Below are 14,277 nucleotides of genomic sequence, written 5' to 3'. Positions count from 1 at the left end.
TCATCTGGCACATCTCTGTAGACCACTGCTTATGGGATTTCCAAATCTGAATGACCAAATATAGTAATAAGTTTTTTTGCACTGCCACCTTATTAGGCTGTTGAGAAGGCACCCAAAATTTTCAAATACCCCTACCTGAGGTAGAACAAAGCACAACAATGTTTTTCATATGAGCCTGTGGTTAAATTGAGAGACATTGTGACACACCCCACAAATAAAAAATAAACAATAGTTTGCATAATAGTATGAACATAAATATGTGTGAAAAGGAAATGCCTTTAGATGAAAGTAGCCCAATGCTGAAACACTGATGATGAATGACATAAGTGTCTGGGTCATTTGTTTTTGTTTGTTTTCTTTTTTGTTATTACTGCAACCAAGTCACTCCTCCACATTATCTTCAGTGAATAATTGTGTGACTTTGCTTTGAAACAGCAAGAGCTTAGTCAAGCAGAGTGAAAGGCACTGGGTTTTACTGCTATCACTGCAGTACTGATGTGTGATAATTCTGAGCACCTTTGGAGCAGTTGGTTTCTGAGTTTCTCTGATGCTCCAGCTTCTTCCAATGAAACTCCAGAGAAGTGCCTTTGGAAGGTGGCTATAATGCCACACTGATGTCAGATACACTGCCCTCAAAACAAGCTGCTTGAAAGCATCTTCAGTTGGGGAGAGTTGTACTGCTGATGCATTGGTTTATGCTATATAGCGCATCTGAATGGGCTTCTCTTTTGTCCATACAGATGAATGCCATATTTTCTTGCCATGGATAATGCTTCAATGCTGTCACACAACCCAAAATTTTACAGTTCTTGTAAATCAGCATACAGTCCCCTGTAAAAGCACTGGAACAGCAAAGCCAATGCTATTGTTTTCGGAAGACATTTGGGTGTATATGAGATGAATATGAGACAATTGATTACTATTTCAGCTTCAATTTCTTCATATTTATATCTAGATGTGTTAAACAACCTAGAACATGACACCTTTTGCTTGAACCCGCTTATTTTTTTCCCAAGTGGTCAAAAATATTGATCTAATCTGGCATTTTTTTCCTTGAGTGTTACCAGTGGTTTGCATCTTGAGGAAAAACCATCTGTATTTACATTCATGACGGTGTCTCCTGATTATAGACTTTGACAAATATTTGCATGCCTCCTCCAGAGTGTTGTTAACTCAGCTACATGTTGTAAAGGGGTTGTTCTTCAACAAGGAAAATATTATGCATTTATCTACTTTAGTTGTCTTCCGTGATTTTCCACACCTTTTGGTGTTGCTGAGCTTTTTTAAGCAACTTTTTAAGTTGAGCTAAGTTAAGTTTTTTTGCTGAGCTTTTTAAGAAATGTACCAAATTGTTGATTTGGCCACTCTGATGTGGCCAAATTGTTGCAAATTCAACACTTGAAATCAACTCCAGACCTTTTATTTCCTCAACTTGTCAGGAAATAATGAGGAAACACATCTGGCCATTAAACTGCTTATCAGTCAATTGTCCAATTACTTTTGAGCCTGTGAAAATGGAAAGAGTCTGCAAAATATGGTTGTTAAATCCCTTGAATTAAAGCTGAAAGTCTACACTTCCAACACATCTTGATTGGTTCATTTCAAATCCATTGTGGTGGTGTACAGTGGCAAAAATAAGATAATTATGTCACTGTCCAAATACTTGTGGACCTGACTATCTGCAGTCCATTTATTAACTGGAAGTGATATTGTGGTGTCTTTAGATGTTATGAGCTTATAAATTTGTGATGTCATGTTCCAGGATTTAAAGCAATTTTGAGTAGAGGTGTGGAGTATGATTATGGAAGTTTCTAATGTTTATTTTTATTTAAATAATTTCTTTGAGCTATATGTACTAAAAGTAACAGTGATCTGTATGCTGTATATTTCTTTGATCATGTTGAAGGTCATGAACAAGCCATCGGTAAACAGACTGTCCCAGGCTATATTGTGTCCGTCTTAACTGTGTCACTTTCTAGAAAATGATTAAAAACATTTTGCCAAATAAATAAATGTGCATGTAAGTAAGTTACTGATTAGTATTACCTGTTGGACTGAAGGTGCGTTAGCAGGATTGTGGTGTCTGGAAAACTGAGGTCAGTACTCTCCTCCTCACTCTTAACCTCTTCATCAATCCCCTTTGCTCCTTTCTGTTCACACACCTCCTCCTCCAGCTTCAGTGTCTCAAGCTGGATTTCACTTGCCTGCTCCTCATTAGCTTCAGTGTTCTCTTCTTCTTCCACTCTTTGTAGCACATCTTCATCTACTTCCATTCTGCCATCCTCCTCTGACATGTCTTCTCCCTCAGCCTCTCCTTCATTTGCACTGTCTTCTCCTGGGAGGAACATGGTGTATAACTGGGTTAACAAACTGAAGCAATGTGAAAATGTTAATAAGCTCTCAGTTCGAATCAATCAAACATTCAAAATGAGGCATATTCAATATAAATTATAGTGAATTAACATATAAATAAATAATAACAACATTGATAACAAAAAAATATGATGTCAAAGATCAAATACAAATTATACAGAATATGCTTTTTTTTTGTAAAAATAGCTTTTTAAAAAAACTTATTTTAGATACAGTAAGTGGTTTGAATATGCCCGTCTGTGTGTGTGCATGTGTATTAGAGCATGTGAGATTGTGGAGCGCTGATAATTCCACCAGAGTGGAGAGTGCCTTTCTTAAGATACCATTCCGCTTGCTCGAACCAGAATGCACTTTGTGATATACTGGTTTGAGAAACTGAGAAAAATGCAGTAGGTCTAAGGTTATGGAGTTCAAACATCAAACATTCGCTCACATGCTCTGGTGTGTATGTTTCTGTTTGTGTATATACAAATACCAAACAGCTCCTCTCCCTCCTCTAAAAGCTCTGCAGTACTAGAGCTCATGTCTTCCACTTCCTCCTCCAGAGTTTTAACCTTCCTCTCTCCCCGGTGTCTAAACACACACTGCTCATCCACCTACAAGCACAACAGAGGTCTCTGAACCAACTGGCTTAAACAGTGCATTTACAACCCCATTATGCCAATTTCCTTCAAACAATTAACTTTTGTAGATGGAGGCCTATTAATTGACACATCTATTGCTGTATAGCCCCCTCCAAAAGTATTAACATGGCAAGGCCAATTCTTTTTGCTACACACTGAAGACATTTGGGTTTAAGATTAAAAGATGAATGATCAGAATTTCAGGATGTAGGATTTCAGCTTTTGTTTCCTGATATTTACATCTAGATGTGAAGTTCCACCCAATTAGACTGTATGATTTTCTCTGTAAATTGGCAGACAAAATGCTTCTGTAGACTTCTGAATCCTGCTGCTACTATTATGAGTTACATCATCAATAAAGATTAGTGAGCTCTTTCCAGAAGCAGCCATACAAGTCCAACCTTGAGATTCTGTGTTTTGGATCATGAGCAGGACCTTCCTTTCTCTACTCTTTGGCCTTTCCATCTCTCTGGTAGAGGTTAATCTTTGTTCCAGAACTTTAATGTATTTCTTCGCGAATTCCAGTCTGGCTTTCTGATTCTTATTGCTGATGAGTGGTTTGAATCTTCTGGTATGGCCTCTATGTTTCTGCTCTCAAAGTCTTCTTCGAATGGTGGATTGTGATACCTTCACCGCCGCCCTGTGGAGGCTGTTGGTGATGTTACTGACTGTTGTTTTTGGGTTTTTCTTCAGAGCTCTCACAATGTTTCTATCATCAGCTGTGGTGGCTCGGTGGTTAAGGCTTTGGGTTACTGATTGGAAGGTCGGGGGTTCAAGCCCCAGCACTGCCAAGCTGCCACTGTTGGGCCCTTGAGCAAGGCCCTTAACACTCTCTGCTCCAGGGCTGCTGTATCATGGCTGACCCTGCGCTCTGACCCCAACTTCCTAACAAGCTGGGGTATGCGAAGAAAAGAATTTCACTGTACATACTGTATGTACATGTGATCAATAAAGATTATCATCTGCTGTTGTTTTCCTTCTGTGACCTGTTCCATGTATGGCTGTTAGTACATCAGTGGTTTATTTATTTTTCAGGACATTCCAAATGTTATACTGGCTATGACCAATGCTTGTGCAATGGCTCTGATTGATTTCCTGTATTTTCTTTGCTTCAAAATGGTTTTCTTTTCTCCCATAGACAGTTATATGGTCTTCATGTAGGTTTATCCTTTTTAACAACAAATGCAGTCTTCACAGGCAAAATCCAGGGTACAAACCAAGAATAAACATTTAGAACTATTACTGTAATTGTTTAAACAATCAATCTAACAGGGCACACCTGGGCAACAAGAAACATGTCAGTCACATGTTCCAAAATTTAGATCACTTGTAAAATAGGAGGGTTCAAACAAAAGGTGCAATGTTCCAAGTTCTTTAACACTTCTAGATGTAAATATGATAAAAGCTGAAATTCTGATCTATTGTCTCATATTCATCTTTTGATCTCAAAACCTGTCTTCGGTATATAGCAAAAAACAACTGGCCATTACAGTACAACTTTCGTATTCATCAATAGATTAACCAATGACACTGTACCTGTAACACTAATACTGTAACCAAAAAACATACAGTGAATATTTAAACAACAATTTTTTCCTCATTATATTTGTGTGTCAGTGCTTAATTCTATTTGTTAACAAACTATATGAAATGATACAGTCAGGTCCATAAGTATTTGGACAGTGACATAATGTTTGTTATTTTTGTTATTCTGTACACCACCACATTGGATTTGAAAGGAACCATCAGGATCAGGGGGGTTTAGGATCAAGGGGTTTAACAAAAAATGTTGCATTTAGAAATTACAGCAATTTTTACATAGTCCCTCCATTTTTAAAGGCTCAAAAAATGAATTGGACAAGCTTACTATATATAGCTATTTATATATAGTTATTTCTGGTCCACTAATTTCATTGGACAATCCTTGTTCCAAGAGTGTCTAAGTTTTTCAGAATAATGGCACTGGTACATCCAATTCTAGCAATAGTTCATTACATAGAAACAATTACTACACTTACTACAGGCAGTCAGTCAGTCTGCATGTTGCCTGGCAACACACAAACTATCCAGATAGTCTGGGAACTATTTTAATTGATGGAGCAAAAATATACAAAATATTTGGCCATATTTGAAATGTCACTTAGTCAATAGTATTGTTTTTGTTTATAGTACTATTGTATAAAAGCTATATCACACACAATCATGCTGTTATAGTGATTATATATATATATATATACACACAGTAAATATGCAAGCACAGCTGTGATCACCTGCAACATCGTGCCTTGGGCAGGATGAAGCCATACTGATTCAGTACAACAGCACTGTTGCTTGTATAACATTATAGCATGGCAGTGTCAGCAGTGACCACATACTTACTTTAAAGAGAAAACCAAAGCCCATAATAAGATATGAAGGGGGTAAGAAATTCTTCTTCCCTAAGAGAAATTGGAAAGACAGTTACTAACTAATTAACTCTAAGGGTAAACACTATTCGTGTTTACACAACCGTGAAATACTTGAGTCTGTGTTGCAGTACTGATTGGATCTACGACTAATCATACAGGCAGCTACATTTTTTTTGCTGTGTCTGATTTGAACAAGAAAGATATTAGTGCATTTTAAAAGAATAAACATTTGACTTCACAGATCGTTTTTTCTATAAATGTGTCCTCCATTTTTTTCCCAGAATATTTAGACAAGAACAATAATTTATATATATAAATAAATAAATTTAAAAAAGCATATAAATTCTAGTATACTTTATAATAATTAATTATTCTAGTATAGTTTATAATAATTGATAATAATTATAATAATTGATTATAGAAGTATTTAAAAATAGAGAAAGAGATAAGAGATAAATCAGATGTGGCTTGCTATATGAACCATTCATACATGGTATTGAAACATACATGGTATGTGATCTGGCCATGACTGCACAGTACTGTATGTGAAAAGGGTCGTTTTTTGAGACAATCACTCAAACAACTTTTTTGGAGGTGGCATATGGCCACATACCATATGCAATGCAACACTAAGGCATCCCAGTGTATCATTGATAATATTAAAAGACACGCAAAATAATTGCAAATGAGCCTAAGAAAAGCTGTCCACAAGTGGTTACTGGAGAAACATGAGAACACCAGTTGCAAATGGCTATCCACTTGTTCACTTAAATTTTATGTTAATACAAGGTCTGAATGCCACCAAAGTTTTACCTCTAATCATAAAACTTCCTGTTGTTAAGTACTCTCCTGTTGGTGCAGTTTTGGACACCTGCAGCAAGCAACACATGAACAACACAGTCAGATCAAATTTCAATACCAAGTTTATATACAATTCCGTATTAGCATTAAAAAACCTGCCCCAGCTCACCTGGTTATGATGGACCCACCAAGCACTCGTGATCACTTTGGCATCCCAAGCAGCACTGTAGCACACAGACATTGTTCCAGCCTCTGTTAGTGTGCGTGGGGGAACAAGCTCACCTTAAATTGGAAGTTATAACTTGTTAGTTTTCCAAAACAGTGAACAGTGTAGTCAATGTACGTTGAAATGTTAAAAATATTTAAAAATGTTTAAAAATATAGCAACCAGATGAATTCTACAAATTAATTTAATACATAGAGAAAATGCATTATTAAAATCAGAAAACTGTAATTTCTCACATAGAAAAAGCTAATTACTGCAATGTCTTAGAAAGTAATAGAAACTGTAATGTCAGAAAGTTAGAAACTTAGAAACTGTAATGTCAGAAAGCAATTGTGTCTACTAAAAAATTATTTGATGTCAGATTATTGTCACATCACAGTTTACATAGTTGCTAAGTAAAGTATAAAAGGCAAGCGAAATTCTTATGTTCAGAGAACAACCACAATTGAGTAAAACTATAATGCCTGCCGTTTTGGAGATGCTAGACGACCCAGTTGTCTAGCAATCACAATCTGGCCCTTGTCACAGTCGTTCAAATTCTTACGCTTGCCCATTTTACCTGCTTCCAACATGTCAACTTTGCAAACTGACTATTCACTATTCACTGCCTAATATATCCCACCCTTTGATAGATGCCACTGTACCAAGATAATCAATGTTATCACTTCACCGGTCAGAGGTTTTAATGTCACGGCTGATCGGAGTGTGTGTGTGTGTGTATGTATGTATGTATGTATGTATGTATGTATGTATGTATGTATACAGTCCCCTCTGAAAGTATTGGAACAGCAAGGCCAATCCTATTGTTTTCCCTATACATTGAAAACATTTGGGTTTGAGATCAAAAGATAAATATGAGATGATAGATAAGAATTTCAGCTTTCATTTCCTGATATTTACATTTAGATGTGTTAAACAACTTAAAACATGACACCTTTGGTGGTAGACCACCCAAAAGTATAGGAACATTATATTAAAGTAAATAATACATAATATTTGGTTGCATATCCCTTGCTTGCAATAAGTGAATCAGCAATGCAGCAGTTGCAAAAATGCAGCAGTTTGGTGATGTCAGTGGGTCACCATCTTGAGATGGTGACCCACTGACATCACCAAACTGCTGCATTTTAATTTAGTGTTGCTTTTTCAGAGATTGTCCTGCTGGGGTTTTTTTTCAGTTTTTTTTATTTATTTATTTATTTATTTTTTTTTGGGGGGGGGGGGGGGGGGGGGGGTCCTTTCCGTCTCCTCCTGAAATGCATGCTCAACTGGGTTAAGATCTGGTGATTGACTGTATAAAACCTTCCAATTTTTCCCACTGACGAAGTCCTTTCTTGTGTTGGCAGTGCTTTTTAGGTCATTGTCTTGCTGCATGAAGTGCCTCCCAATTAGTTTGGATGCATTTCTCCGTAACTTGGAAGACAGATTGTTTCTATATACCTGTTAATTCATTCTACTGCTACCATTATGAGTTACATCAGTGGTTCTCAAGCTTGGGGTTGCGACCCCTCCAGGGTTCACAAAATGATTTCAGGGGTTGCGAGACCATTTGAAAAATAAACTTTCAATACTTTCAGATTGCAATAAATATTTTCATTATTTATTGAAATATTGCTGCTTGAGTCACCTGAACCGTGTACCTCTACTAAACATAAGAGTAAGACCATATCTGGCCAATGTAGGAAACAGAAATATAAAGAAGATTTGCTTCACTTGCTTACTGTCAACGACATACACCATGCCCAATGTGTAATCCGTTTAGAAGTGCTTGCCCATGAAAGTATGAACCCTGGAAAAATGCAAAGACATCTGGAGACAACGCATCCTACTTGTGTTGAAAAACCTATAGACTTTTTTTGCCGAAAGGAGAAGGAATTACAGTGTCAAAAACGTACAATCGCAAAATAAAACAAAATTTCTGCTAATGCTCTGGAGGTATCTTATGAGGTGGCATACTCGATAGAGCAGTCCAAAAAGCCACACACAACTGATGAAACGCTAATAAATCCTGCTGCTGTGGCTATGTCTCAGGGCATGCATGGTGAGAAAATAGTAAGTGAGCTTATGACTGTCCCGTTGTCAAATGACACGATAGCTCGCAGTATACATGATATGGCAAAACACATTAAGAGTCAATTGAAAGGAAAAATGGAAAGAAATATGCATTACAGGTCGACAAATCTATCAATGTCTCTAATACTTCTCAGCTGCTGGCATTCATCAGATACACATGATGGAAAACTGCACAAGGATATGCTCTTCTGCTCAGTGCTAGAGGGAATTTGTACAGGCAGTGGCATTTTCACCAAGCAAGACACCAAAATAAGAGATGGGACTTTCATGTGATAATTATGTTGGTGTATGTACTAATGGTGCAGGTGCAATGGTAGGTACAAATAAGGGATTCAAGGCAAAGGTTTTAGAATTAGCTCCTCGTGTAAAATTTACACACAGCACCATATATCACAAGTCTCTTGCTAGCAAAGCACGTGATCCTTAGCTTAACAGTGTTAAAGTATGCAATTAAAATAGTAAATCACATTTAATCTCCTCCAGTAAACAGCAGACTACTAGCCATCCTTTGAAATAAGCTGAACAAGATAATGTGGAGATGTTTCCTGAACTGGAGGAATATCTGGAGGAGAGTGGACTGAGTCTCAGCAACCTGAAAGTACACATCACTGGTAATCACCGCAGACTTTTGGAATAATTCCATATGTATTTTCCCAAAAGAGACACAACCAGAACTGTATGATTGGATACGGCAACCACTCACTGAATCTAGGACTCATCTCCCAACAAATGTGGAAGATGCTTTGCTAGGGCTGTGAAGTGATCGAACATTAAAAACTTTATTTTCCAATTCAACACTGCCTGAATTCTGGATTGCAGTAGCAGAAGAATACAGAGAGTTATCCAATGTGGCAATGGATGTACTGATTCCATTTGGATCTACATATTTCTGCGAATTCTATAGCTTTAAAGGACACTTTACAATCAGGTACAAACAACAATTAGACATACAGACAAATAAAAAAATAAGAAATCCAGAAAGTCAGGCATCCAAAGTAGAGAGGTAATGTTGAGAAAAGAGAAAGGACTTTAACTGTGATTTAACCAACGAAATGGAGAATATGTTCCGGAGATTTTGAGGGAAGAGAGTTCCATAATTTAGGGGCAGCTACGCTGAAGGATCGGCCACCACCAGTATAGACATGGAATTTAGGGACACAGAGAAGTCCTAGGTTTGATGAACAAAGGGAGCGTGTTGGTGTGTAAATGTGCAGTAAATCACAAAGGTATTGGGGTTCTAGACCATTTAAGGCTTTGAAGGTGAGGAGCAGAATTTTGAATTTAATGTGAAAGGAGATAGGCAACCAGTGCAAATCCGCCAACGTGGGAGTAATATTTTCTAAGCGTTTTGTATGGATACGCATACTGCAAAGTTTTGATTGTATTGTAATTTGGTAATCAACTTAGATGGGAGGCCAAAAACCAGACAATTGCAGTAATCAAGTCATGATGTTATGAATGCATGAACCAGTGACTCAGCATCCTTCATTCTAAGAATGATATGCAGTCTGGCAATTTGTCTGAGGTGAAACAAAAAAACAGTTTTGCTGATGGATTTCTTCTTCAAAAGGCTTATTTCAGTATTTTGTCTGCGAGCTTGAGAGCATTATTTCAGTTTTTTGAGCACTGAATTGAGAAGGTTATTTTTTAGTCACTGTTTCATTTCATGAATACATGGAGTGCACGGTGAGGCCTGTTTTTCTGTATAGTCATTCTAGACGACGACATTTTGATTTCACGGCACAGTGTTCCGGGGTGAACCATAGGGAGGAGTGGGTGGATGGTACCAGCCTAGTTTTAATAGGGGCTTGGTCTTCAAACGCACCTGAGATAGTAGAATTAGACTGTGAGAGGATCTCATAAGGACAGGTAAGGTTCAGTGAATCAGTTAGAGTAGATGACAAACAGAAGCATGGAAAGAAACAGGGTCAATAGCATTAAGGTTACGATAAGCTAACTTAGTTTTCTTATATGTGGTATGCTGAAACTAAACTCAATTAATTAATGGTTAGATATAGCTAACCATGAGTCAGATGTACAAACATTACTGAGGTTAGAAGTGCAGATTAAATTAAGTGTATGACCATGTTTGTGGGTAGGATAGTTCACATGTTCTGCAAGGTTAAAGCAAACAAAAACAGACAGGAGCTTATTGGCATCTGTATCAACATGAATATTAAAGTCACCAATAAAGAGAACATGAGTCGAAGCAGCCGAGGCTAGGGTAAGTACAGTAAGTTAGTTCTGAGTAAAAAATAAATAAATAAAATTTTTTAAAATTAAAAAATAAAAAAAAATTAATTGCGAGGTGGGCTTTGGAGGATGATAGATTAGTATCACAGCAAGAGATGTATGGCTTACAATCTTAAAGGCTAGATATTCAAAAGAAGTAACAGGATGAAGCAACAGCTCAATCAACACAACTCTTTTTGCGATATTCATTTATATCCACTGGGAATAAGTAGGGTTAGTTGTAGGTAGTCATGCGGTTTTTGCCAGGTTCCAATCAAGAAAAGCATATCAAGACACTTATAAATAATTAGTTCATTGAGAAATGATGCTTTGTTTGTCAAGGAACGACAGTTTAACAAGGCATAGCTTTGATAGGGGACATCGGGACATTATGTGTTGCAGTGTTTATCTGGAGTAATAGTGATCAAGTTCTTCGAAGAGTTTAGACATCACTAGGATGAAGAACGAGCATAGAGGAGTCTATTTGTCCAAATGATAGGAATTGCAGTGGGAGACGAACGGCAGACGACAGGGATTTTCCGGGCTGACCAATGACCAATGGTTCCGTGGCAACCAGGCGCGCACTGGAAGTCAGAAATAAATACAGATCACTTCTTGATGCTGAAGATGATCTTCTAGCCGTAGCCACCATCAGGCCACAGAAAAAGCTTTTGTGCTCCCAAAAACAAGTGCACCCATCCCATTGAAAGGTAAACCTAAATTAATTTGATATATAGAAAATACAGTGGATACAACAGTTAAAATGTTGTGAAGGACATTCCAAATATTTTTGATTGGCTATGCCCAATGCTTGTGCAATGGCTCTGATAAATTTTCCCTCTTTTCTCAGCTTCAAAATGGCTTGCTTTTCTCCCATAGACAGCGCTCTGGTCTTCATATTGCTTTATCCTTTTTAACAACAAATGTCTTCACAGTCGAAACCCAGCATATGTATTTATTAAATACTACTTAAAAGTTACTTAAATAATAAAAAGTTACTTAAATATAATACAATAAAATATAAAGATGGAAAATGTATAAGGTGCAATATTTGCCTTGTGCACATGACATTCTATAGTATATTAACAAATTCTACAATATAATAACAGGAATTTTGGTAGGATGGCCACTTCTGGGAAGACTCACGATTCACGACGAGTCCCAGAGCCTTTCCAAGCTATATTTGAATAATTATCTTTCTCATCTCAGACCTTTTATTCCATTTCACTTGGCTGGAAAGGTTCTATTTAAGTCAATGGTTTCCAAATTTTTTTCCTTCGAGCCCCCCATCTTGTATCTAAGAAAAGCTGAACACCCCCTATCCCCATCCCCACCCCCACCCCCCGAACACACCCCCAGGCCTCTTTGACCACAAATCAAATGAGATCACGCACCCTCCCTATGAACTCTGGCGCCCCCCAGGTTGGGAACTACTGATTTAAGCAATATTGAAATTCAACAGGGCTAGCAGTAATCGAGCCTGGGTTTGACTAGTCTAATTTAACCCAGTTGTCAATTCATTTTGGGTAACTGTTTGATTGAGAAACTAAGGGGCAATTTCATTTCACACATTTTTTTCCTTCAATTAATGAAATCCTAAATTTATCACTGTATTTTGTGTTTACTCAAGAAGCCTTTGTCTTCTTATATAGAAGTTTGTTTGAATATCTTAAACAATTAAATGCAACAATTACCAAAAAAATTGAAATCAAGAAGGGGGCAAATTATTTATTTATTTTTTAATGCCACTGTAAGTTATTGTTTCTATATTAACAGCTAATTCATAGGAACTTGTATGACAGAGTTTCCACATAGTCAATGCGTAATAATTAATAGATCTTTTAAAAAATTTATTATTTAACATGTTATGATGGTCAGGTGTCCATATACCTTTGGCCATATAGTGTAACTATAAATGGTTAAAAGTATTCAATGTAAGTAATTATGTATGTCATTTAATAAACAAAATAATTGCAATCGTTGGCAGATTTGGGTTGCATAAGAGGAATAAAACACAATAAGACATGCTGTTATTGGAAACTAAGCAACTTTGGGGTGCATCCCTCTGCTTGGTGTTGGGCCACATCAAACCACCCTGTTGTTATTTTCCTATAACAGCATGCCCTGTCATATTTTATTCCTTATAAATTTTATGCTGCTTATGTCTAATAATGCTCCTCATCAAACCACTGAATCATAAAATAATTTTAATGTTAAAAAATTACTAAAATCCTTGTACCGGACGGATTCTTGATGACGCAGCTTGTGGCTCCATGAAGATCAGCATGGATGTAGATGTCCCCTGAGAAAAGACATTTTTCATTGAAACTTGAGGGAAATAAGGACATCTATACATTAAAAACAAACAAACTAAATCTAATCTACACTCTTGTACCTGGTCGCAGGTAACGTTTAACTATCATCTCATTCTGCTGCTGATCCCGTCCAGCGATGATAAGGTAATTCTCTGAGCTAATGAACCACAGGAACTTTTCAAACCTGGCAATAAACAAAGTATTCAGAAATTTTAGGATATATGAAATGTACCTATTACCCTTAAAAAAAAACTTTAAAATTTGTCTCACCAGAAGACTTTTCTGGCTTTCTGAATTGTTGTCACTGTCTGGACTTCTTTAAGGGTTTGCTTGGTCTTTTTCTCAGCAGACTTAAAGGCCTTGAGTGAAATAAAACATCCAACAGTAATTAATATGTTCCCTTCACATATTCAGTAATTCAATATTTAATTTAGAAGTATTGTGTTGTTCTCTTTTTACCTTCTCTGCTGCCTCAACTGTTTTCTGCTCCTTTTTGGCGGCATTCCGCTTGTGGTCATAATATCTGAGATGTAATTATGTTCATTTTTAATAAGGAAGTATATTTTTGACAGCCAGCAGACATCTAATTGTATACATAACAGGCCTTATTTATCAAGCTGGATACAAACAGATTTGTTCGTTTGTATGAGCATTTACACAAGAAATTTGGTATTCTTGGAAAATCCTGGTAATTCTGAAAGCTTTGTATCCTGTTTGTGACAATTTATGCATAAAAAAACTAACTAAAGTAAATCTTGACTGATCGACTTCAAGTCATATTATTTTCAATGGAGTTACTGCATTTTAATATAGAGATTGTACTGTCAAGTTTAAATCGTTTATTTATTTCAATTACACACGTACATTTTATAATTTTAAATCCTGCTGTTTCAAAATAATGGCATTAATATTATACATAAAAAATAATAGAGAGAGTAAGACAACCCAAATCCATTTTAATACAAATTAGACTAGTCATTGAATTAAAAAGAAATGCCGCTGTTTAAAAGGAGGGTGTGATGGTCTGTGCAAATAGTAGCTGTAAGCCGGAGCAGTGCAAATTACAGAACTGGTAGTACTGGAAGAGTTACCACATACTGTGCACTGGATGGAACGGGTATTTAGAGACTGGTATGTTTTTTTTGGTATGAGGATGAAAGCTGGCTTATAAATTGGTTCTGTTTGCCATGGCATTGTCGTATCTAAACCGACCAGGTTGCTGAACT

At 36.8% G+C, this 14,277-nt stretch overlaps 1 protein-coding gene across 4 annotated transcripts in view; it reads right to left on the bottom strand.

Annotated features, from left to right (window-relative positions):
• Positions 1-14,277, bottom strand: part of LOC108269820 (ribosome quality control complex subunit NEMF) — a 39,448-nt gene that overhangs the window by 5,110 nt on the left and 20,061 nt on the right. For all 4 annotated transcript variants that reach the window (XM_047157536.2, XM_017475878.3, XM_017475881.3 and 1 more), the window contains 9 exons: positions 13,511-13,574; positions 13,322-13,410; positions 13,132-13,235; positions 12,976-13,038; positions 6,375-6,487; positions 6,218-6,275; positions 5,376-5,434; positions 2,849-2,969; positions 2,047-2,335 (listed from right to left, as the gene is read on the bottom strand). In XM_047157536.2, coding sequence (XP_047013492.1) covers positions 2,047-2,335; positions 2,849-2,969; positions 5,376-5,434; positions 6,218-6,275; positions 6,375-6,487; positions 12,976-13,038; positions 13,132-13,235; positions 13,322-13,410; positions 13,511-13,574 — 960 coding nt within the window. The remainder of the gene's footprint in view (positions 1-2,046; positions 2,336-2,848; positions 2,970-5,375; positions 5,435-6,217; positions 6,276-6,374; positions 6,488-12,975; positions 13,039-13,131; positions 13,236-13,321; positions 13,411-13,510; positions 13,575-14,277) is intronic.

The sequence above is a fragment of the Ictalurus punctatus genome, chromosome 9 (assembly GCF_001660625.3).
Source record: "Ictalurus punctatus breed USDA103 chromosome 9, Coco_2.0, whole genome shotgun sequence".
Classification (NCBI taxonomy): Eukaryota; Metazoa; Chordata; class Actinopteri; order Siluriformes; family Ictaluridae; genus Ictalurus; species Ictalurus punctatus.
Note: the sequence above shows the minus strand (reverse complement) of the source record. Positions and strands in the feature narration are given on the sequence as shown.